At 41.5% G+C, this 8,917-nt stretch overlaps 1 protein-coding gene across 1 annotated transcript in view; it reads left to right on the forward strand.

Annotated features, from left to right (window-relative positions):
* The window catches only part of LOC131592339 (carboxypeptidase M-like), a 30,218-nt gene that overhangs the window by 18,554 nt on the left and 2,747 nt on the right, over nt 1–8,917 (forward strand). The window contains exons 4-8 of the mRNA XM_058863774.1: nt 4,397–4,569; nt 6,023–6,207; nt 6,458–6,628; nt 7,434–7,586; nt 8,623–8,771. Coding sequence (XP_058719757.1) covers nt 4,397–4,569; nt 6,023–6,207; nt 6,458–6,628; nt 7,434–7,586; nt 8,623–8,771 — 831 coding nt within the window. The remainder of the gene's footprint in view (nt 1–4,396; nt 4,570–6,022; nt 6,208–6,457; nt 6,629–7,433; nt 7,587–8,622; nt 8,772–8,917) is intronic.

Here is an 8,917-nt window from a genome sequence, read left to right on the forward strand (position 1 = left end):
ACCTTTGGACCCTCTGTGCCAGTGACTTAAATCCATTCTATACAGCTGAACGAATAGGATCTAATTGGAAGCCTGTTCCTAAATCATGTATCTCACTGCAGGAAAATCCTTCAGGGAAAAGCACATCTGAATAAATTGCAAACTTCCTGTGTGTTTCTGCTTCCCCCCCTTTAATGTATTGAATATTGTAACCCTACAGCTTTAACTTTCTGCAGCTGTAGTGTATCTGGACCATCACAAGATAAACTCTTAGGATGGCAGTGCTGATATCAGTCCTATTTTCCTAAAGTGTCCACTTCTGATCTCTTTATTTTCTGAGTATATAAAATAACAACAATGCAAATAATATTAAATAATACAATAGCTTATGCATAATAAACAATAATTTCTAATAATATAAATAGAACACTAATATACGTAATATAACAATATAGCAGTATAAAATATTATTTTAAATAGTAGTATTTTTCTTCTTTCATTATGTGAAACTGAGCCTGTACTGATAGGTCTGAACTAGCCTATGTGAAAGGATGTGTTTATCTGCTGCCTTACCTTGTGAAATAAGTTAAAGCAACTTTACCCTATTTTCCATGTCATCATAGACATAGTCATATCCAGAGTAGGGTTTCCTGAAATATTAGGGCTTAGGTGAATAAGGACTGGAGTAGGTTGATTCATTTGTGATCAATATAATGGAGTCTTAAAAAACCACCAAACAATAAACTAAAGATTCTTGTGCAGAATTTCATACTCTTACTTCTAAAAAATTAATGGAAGCTTCATTTGCACTATCAAAATACCACTGTGGAAAAAAGGCTGATTCTTTTGATCATCTAATTGCACAAAAAGAGTACTGCATATACTGCACAACCTGCTATAGGGAATTGTAAGCCCATAGTCCTGTCATCAGTCCTGTGTGATATACTATTGAAGTGATATGCAGGGAAACAGTATTTTCTCTAGGAAAAAAAACCCTTTTTATTGCATAGTGAACTATTTCCCACCTAGTTTCAGTATTAGCTGATGTACTGTGAAAAAGGTCAGAAGTACCATAGCTTTCAAAATTCAAAACAATCAAATCTCAATGCTAACAACAGACTTTGAAAAAAGCTGGATGTTGCTGAGGTCTGTTTCAGCACATTTTAACACTGCCTTGCTGCAGTTACTTTTTTCCTTATCTTTCTTCACACTCTTCTGAGTGGGAAAAGAAAAAGATATCCATGTCTCAGCCAGGGAAATCCAGAAGCTGGTGGAGTTTGTCCTGGTGGTAACAACTTATGCCAGTTACTAGATCAAAAGCAGGCTTTGTGTTGCCATTTCCTTCAATAATAAACCAGAGAACTGCACTTCCCTGCCATACCCATGGTATTTCTCAGATGTCCATAGGGATTGCTGCTGTAGAAATAAAGGGATGTGTGCCAAACTACTCGCACAAACAGCCACTTTAACCCTGTGTTAACCCACCGGGGTGTGTCCTAGCGGTGCATAACAATTAGTGCTGTACAAGTGTTAAAAATAACATCTTGCAAGTGTGGCATTTCAGTGGGAAACCAGGATGGCCTACTGGTTTCTCCGCTTCCTTAGGTGGGGTTGTGGCTGGTATGCTGAACCTGGCCTGTGGAGCAGCTGGGGCTGGAGCAAGAAGGCAGGCAGGACTGTGGTGCCCTGAAACAGGTCCTACCTGATGGTTTGGATCTTTCTTTCAACATTGTTCAACTTAAAAAACAGGCCATGTTTAAGGACAGAATTTTAATAACAAAAATGGGCAGTCTGTCCACCCCTAGTCCCCTGGTGTTAGGTCTCTCTCATGTGGTAACAACACTGTTCTAAACCCGGGGCTGATGCAGTGAAGTGGTAGAGTACAGGTGCAATTGGAGCCAACCTTAATCTCCTAACTGGCTGCTGCTCGAGCTTCTTGAGTAATCCCTGTGGTAGCTGAGCAGGGTGCTGACACAGCCCTGCCAGCAGGCAGAGTCAGGAACTTTAGAGGATTTGTGTACAGAAGCAGCAGTAGCGCCCTTTTCTACAGCGCTGATCCATGTCCTGACACATGCACGCTCCTTCATTCAAGGCTTCCCCTGAGGATCGCTGAATGCCTTTCCTGCTGACTTTCTCCCTTTGAGGCACAGGAGGAAGCTGACATCTGAAAGTGCACAGAGAAACTTAATGTCTAATTGTATCCCTAGAGGTGGTAGAAAGGGATTGCCTTTGCTTTTCTGTCATCCTTCCTGTGAAATACAGTAGTACAATCCACCTCAGCATCTCCCTTGAGATACTGCAATCAAAAACAGATGTTCATGTCCTCTCAAAGCCCCAGAACACATTCATGCTGTCCCCTTCTCTTCTCATTATCTTCATATTAAACCTGAGGCAGGTGAAGGTGTCTGTCCTAGACTTTACTGTCAGTAATCTACCTTCAGTGTGTCTAGATCCTTTATTTGAAGCTCTAAAATAAAACTGACTCATAACTCTTATCCACAGGCACACCTGACCTCTGTAGTAACAGGGTAAAGCTTGACTGAGCAGCAGATGCTTTCCAAGGCCTTGATCAAAACTCGACCTTGAACTTGAGCTTTCCCAGAAACAAAAACTTTCCCTCAGATACTTCCAGATGTACTTTCCCAAGCAATGCAGGCTGCTCTGGACCAAAACAAAACCACTCCTCTGTTGCCACACCAAAACAGTGGTAATAAGTATATTCTTTCCTCTCTGTGCAATCACCCAAATGCCAACACTTTTATGATAATCTGAATCACCTAATGCCCTGAGTCCAACAACCAGGAAACCTATAAAGTAGTTTGTAAAATACCGTACATGTAAGTAAGCCTGGGATTAGCTTTTAAATACAAAAAAGGTCATCTGTGAAAATCTGGTCATCTTTCATCCTTTGTAAACATTGTTCTTTTCTACCACATTCTTCTGTTACTTTTCTTTTTCCCCATTTTTGTTCCTGCTTCTCTACCCTTTGTTTTTGGGATTTCTTTTGGTCAGGCACTGAAGAGAAGTACAGTAGGAGATGAGCACTTTCCCAGTTTCTCCAGCAGCAGTCCAGTCTTGTCTGTAGTTTAGCTGTCTCTGTGGTAGAGCCATTCTTGCTGATTCTGAGTCTGGTAACTTCACCTATCATGCCCAGGGCCATGATTTGGCTGATTTCTCTCCTCTCCTTTCTTCCCCCACCCTTATATGCTTCCCAAGATGTCTATCACTCTTTTCAAGAGCTCCCTGTACAAGACAGGTTCTGTTGCATCCCTTCTTAAATTTCACAGAGTATGTTTATCAAACCTGCAGAGCAGTTTGTTTTCACATACTCAGGTGCTGGTTTAGATCCTGTTGTGATATACCAGGCTTTGTTCTTGGAGATAGAGATAAGTTATTTCTAGAATTCATCTATCTGCAAGTCTTGGTTTGTTCCCTTTCCAAACAGGATTTAGGAACCCTAAAGCACCCTTGAGGCATGGGTCACAGTGCTGTGGAAAGTGCCCCTGGAAAGTATGGTCCAGTGAACAGTAGCAGTGGTTTCTGGGGTAGAATAGGATGGTCCGTAACTCTGAATCTGGTAAATGACACTATTTTGCCTAAAATCTGAAAGACTAAAGGGAGATGTCAGCTTTCATGACTTGCACAAACTTATATGAACAAAAATGTGTTTAACTTTTTCTATGCCCCTGCCTCTCCTTGATCTAAAGTCTGTATACAAATGTCTTTCCATGTCTTTTTCTAAGGATTTATTTGGTTTCCCCAATGCACACATTCATGATGTTAAAAGAAAGCAATGTAACAGAAGTATCTATGTGGCCTCTTTGATCTTGTATTAATATTGACTTCCCATAAAAGAGGATCAACAAGAAAAAAATCCTGCTCTGTGGCATCCTGGAAAACTTGTGGCAGACTTGTCCTCCCTTCCCTCTGAAGCACCAGTGCCAAGTGGTGCCACACAGAGCTGGTGCTCACGTGCAGGGTCACTCAGGCACCAGCACAGAGCTGGGACCCTGCAGTGGGACTGAGAAAACACAGTTTTTGAGGTGTTCCCAAGCCCACATGATGTTTATCAGGCAGTTTTAGTTTTTGTTACAGCTGTTCCCTATTCATGCGAGATTTAAGCAGTGCATCTGACACAGTCAGTTTCCCATTATACAAAAAGGTCTGGTTGATCTGGGTTTAAAACCCTTGTGAAAACCCTCCAGTGATTCCTTTTATCTATTCAGTTGCTTTAAATATATTTAGGGGAGGGCATAAAACAAAGCATTGTTGATCAGAGTGCTCTCATATGCCTGGTATGTCCGTGTAGTCCATAAGAAAAACCTCTAAGTTCAAGGTGGTGGATCTTTATTTATTTATTTATTTTCTTCTTCTTCCATTATCAAAATCAAAGTAAAATCTGTGCTTCTTTACACAGACTGTTGGGAGAGAAATCCTGCTCCATTTGATAGATTTCCTGGTGACCAGCTATGGACGTGACCCAGTTATTACCCGGTTACTCAATAATACCCGGATTCATATCATGCCAACGATGAATCCTGATGGGTTTGAAGCTACAAAAGTGCCTGATTGTTATTACACACGAGGAAGGTAAGGGTGGCTTAGGAGGGTGGGAGAGGTAAAATAAATGGGTGGGGAATAATAATCACAGATAGCCAGAAGACTGAATCATGCTTGGTGGAGAGCAGAGTCTACAGGATGTGCTTGGGCTAATTTTGGCTGTGCTCTTCTGAAGACACATTGTTATGGCATAGAGTTTCTGGAAAACTGAGTCAGAAGGGTATTTATATGTGGTGTGGCCAGAAAAAATTGGTCAGAATGGTATAATGACCTCACCTTCTAGGCAGGAGACCCAGATTGCGAATATGAGCACAATTCCCTATTTTGTAGCACCTTTGGAGTGCTACAAGAAAAGGAAAATTCCACGTGCAAGGATCTATTTCCATTGGAGAATTCTGTAACCCTTCTTAATGAGAAAAGGTGTGTCTAAGCTTGTTGAATGGACTTCAGCAATGTGTTTAAAAATCATGTTGAATGTGGATTTAGTAAGGAGTTACACAAGCAGAGCTGGTATAATAGGTTCTGTGCTAATAGAAATGGTGAGGAAAAAACCTACATAGAAGAAAATATAACTTGGCATTGCATCCTGTGCTACTTTTGCATTTTTTAATGTGGCTATTGCAGAGACCAAAAAGGGGATGAAAAGCTTAACAAGCTAGAAGAGGGAAAGAGACAGTGAGAGAAAGGGAAGAAACGCCCAAAGGACAAATTCGGAATGTGCAGAAAAAGCAAACCCGTGAGCTAGAGGTTCTCTTGGATCACTGACCTTGGCAACCTCAGAAACAAGAGAAAAGAAAGCTTAGGTAGTTCGGTTCTTTAGGTGACCAGAGTAGGCCATCCTTTTTATTACGAAAAAATGTATTCCTCAGCAAATAGATGGGACTTGTATGGAGGGGGGTATTTCTTATCCCCTCACTATTAAATAGACAGAGTTTAATAGATTGAGTTAAAGAATTAACACAGTCAACGGTGAATACCCTCTTTATTCCTGTACTGACCTATCTGAGTGAAAAAGCAAGGGAGCATTTGAACAGAGCTGGGCATTAAGGTTCAGGGAGAAGAAAATGCATCCTGTGTTTGACTCAGATTTTTTTCTGTCTGTTGAGATTGACTGCAGCCCAAGGAATACAACTATTCAATAGTTACCTTGGCCTCCTTTACAAGCAGGAAAAAACACACACAGGAGGAGGACAAAGTCCTTCTGACCTGGCTCTGGTTTTTCTAATTCACTTATGAGTAGATGTGCATTCTCTGTGCATGTTAAATATTCTGTTTCCACTTGAATTGTTTTATTGTGGCCTATGAAAACTCCAGAGCTGCCAGAGAGCAAACTGAAGTCCATCGCCATTGAGAAATAAAAAATGGTCATCTTGCCTGTTCCCTGAAGATAGTAGCACACCACAGATCTGGAGTACTGGGAGGCCAGTGCTGTGGAAGTATTCACAGGCAAAACAGTAATGGGAATGTCTTCTCTCTTTCAAAGGTACAACAGGAATGGAGAAGATCTGAACAGAAATTTTCCTGATGCCTTTGAAAATAACAGCGCCAGCATTCAGCCAGAGACTCGGGCAGTAATGGACTGGATAAAAAATGAAACATTTGTTCTTTCGGCAAACTTGCACGGGGGTGCCCTGGTTGCCAGTTACACCTTTGATAATGGTAACCCAGGTAAGCTGGTGACAAACTCTGTTCTCCTCAGCTGTCTGGGTTTAGGAACTTTGGCTGCACCAAAGCAAAATTTGTAAGGATTCCTGCAAAGTTCTTCTACCTTTTGAGCTGGGATGGGCAGAATTTGATAAACCTCATCAAAATTCACTGCCTAATATATCCTTTTGGGAGATGTTTGTCCTGCATGTAAGCCACCACTGTGTGTTTTACCAGTAATGAGAGTTGCACAACGGCTGTCTTCACTCTGCAGTTACTGGATCTTTGAATGGCTATAGCAGATCTCCAGATGATGATGTCTTTATTCACCTGGCAAAAACCTATTCTTCCAACCACGCCAGCATGTACAAAGGGACGGGCTGTGACAACAGGCAAACCTTCCCAGAAGGCATTACCAACGGGTACTCTTGGTACCAGCTGGAAGGTAAGAATGTCATTGACGTTTCATTCAGCTGGTAAGATGATCTCACTTTCTCCTGCCATCTCTGATGATGAAAGGGTAGTGATTTTAGTCAGAGTAGAGGGCTGATGAGGGGAGCAAGTCAACTCATTCACACAGGTTCTGTGAGCAGGACCTGGGTGTTTTCAGACTCTTCCAGCCAGCAATTACACAAGTGAACGAGGCAGTCACTGCTCTTTGCCTGATTCTGTGCTTAAGGCCTGCAGTAGCTGTAACACACATAACACACATGTGCACACATTGATTGGCATCAAGATCTTCTCCTTTCAGAAAGAAGGAATTCTTCTATTCATATGTCATCAATTTTTAAATGTTTAATTGCTGAAATAAATGTGAAAGAAATAAATTCTTTATGTGTAGCTAAATAGAATATGGGGCTTGTGCACTGTGTATGTTCTCATTGTCTGAATTCAAATACTTAAAAGGGTCTTGGAATGGCTTTGGCAGTAACAAATCCTATGCCAGCCTATCTGTCCCTTTTCAGTTGGGAAAGCTTGAATGAATTTAAGTCTAAGGCCCACTCTTTCTCAGCCACAATCATCATAATTTCCAATATGAAGTATGGTTTAGAAAACAACACTCTATGAGTAAATAATTAAGTTTTTTCACAGGAGGCAATAAATACAAGTGTGGCATTGAGGAGTACCTTATCTGATTTACTTTTCTTACAAGTATGATGCAAGTACCAACGTTTTAATTCTCCTGTTTGTCTTTTAATTTGACCTTAGTGTTTCTTTGCAGCTGAAAACCCTTTTATTTCACTTTTAAGGTGGAATGCAAGATTACAACTATGTCTGGGGACAGTGTTTTGAAATTACATTGGAGCTGTCATGCTGTAAATATCCTCCAGCAGACCAGCTGGAAAAGTTCTGGAGAGACAACAAAGTTGCTCTGATCGAATATATCAAACAAGTACACCTAGGTGGGTACGCCAATGGGGACAGAGTGAAAACTGAGGCAGCTTAGAGGGAATTCCTCAGCAACCTGGGTCAGTGTCACAGCTCACAGGGGAGAAATCTGGTGTTAACTTGGGAGTTCCTGAACTGGAAGTGCTACAAAGCCATGGATGGGTAAGGCAGGAGAACTTACAAGTGTGTCAGGCAAGGGGCAATGGGTGCTACTACGGGTGTGCAAGGGGCTTAAAATGTGGGGCAGGAGCAAGAGACAGACCCTAGGGGCTGTCTGACCATGCACTCCCCCCCTCCCCTCATTTTTCTGAGCAGCCTTGGGACAATCATTTATGTCAGAGGTTTCTAAGTGTATGTGTGCCTCAGCACAAGTGTCACGGGTCTTTGCTTGCTTGGATTTTGTAAATTTGAAGGGCTTCTCTAGGTGTGATCTGACTTCATATTTGGAAAAAAATGCTGCTTAGTGAAGCTGTGGTGCTTAACAATGAGTTGAAGGGTTTGCACAAACCTGTTGCTTATCTTGCATTTTGTTGCCCTAAATATCTTACTGCTATTTTATCTCTGCCTAATGCCTGTGCTGCCTTGAAGATGGTGTGTGGGAATTAAGGGAAACTACTTCATAAGCAGACAGTGTTGATATTCTGCCTTTGGGAAGTACTAGACAAGAGGCTGACTTATTTTAAATCACAAAAAAGAAGGGTGGGTGGGTGTTTGTGTGCAAAAACTGCCAAACCTGTACTGAAGATTGAAGCCCTTCAGTAAAGGACATAGAATAAGTGTGCATGATGCCTTCAGCAAATGAGATTTAGAAGAGGAGATTACAATACTGCTAATTTAACATGAGAGTAAGCTACTAACAACAACAGCTAAGGAGTTTCTGGTTTAATTCCCTTGAGCAAGGCCAAAGTGACTAGTGATATTATTAGATGTGCTGAAATGTGGTGAAATAGCCTTTGAGTGCATCCAGCAACAGAACAATCTGTCTTTCTCAGAGAAAGAGGCTCACCAGTTGCAGTTCATGATCTTTCCCTCCTCTCCCTTTTTTCAAAGGTGTCAAAGGCCAAGTTACTGATAAGAATGGGAATCCTATTCCCAACGCTATCGTGGAAGCCAAAGGAAGGCCACATGTCTGCCCCTACAGAACAAATGAACAAGGGGAGTACTTTCTTCTCCTTTTGCCTGGGACCTATGTGATCAATGTGAGTATGCAGCCTTACTGAAGTATTGTTTCTAATTGCACTGAGTCCCTGAGCACAGTGAGACTGCAGCCTTAGAGGTGGGTGAGCTGAACTGCTCAAGTCATAGATAGGAGGTGTAAACACTCTTTAGCAGACTTAAAAAAAAA

The sequence above is a fragment of the Poecile atricapillus genome, chromosome W, assembly GCF_030490865.1.
Source record: "Poecile atricapillus isolate bPoeAtr1 chromosome W, bPoeAtr1.hap1, whole genome shotgun sequence".
In the NCBI taxonomy this organism is placed as follows: domain Eukaryota; kingdom Metazoa; phylum Chordata; class Aves; order Passeriformes; family Paridae; genus Poecile; species Poecile atricapillus.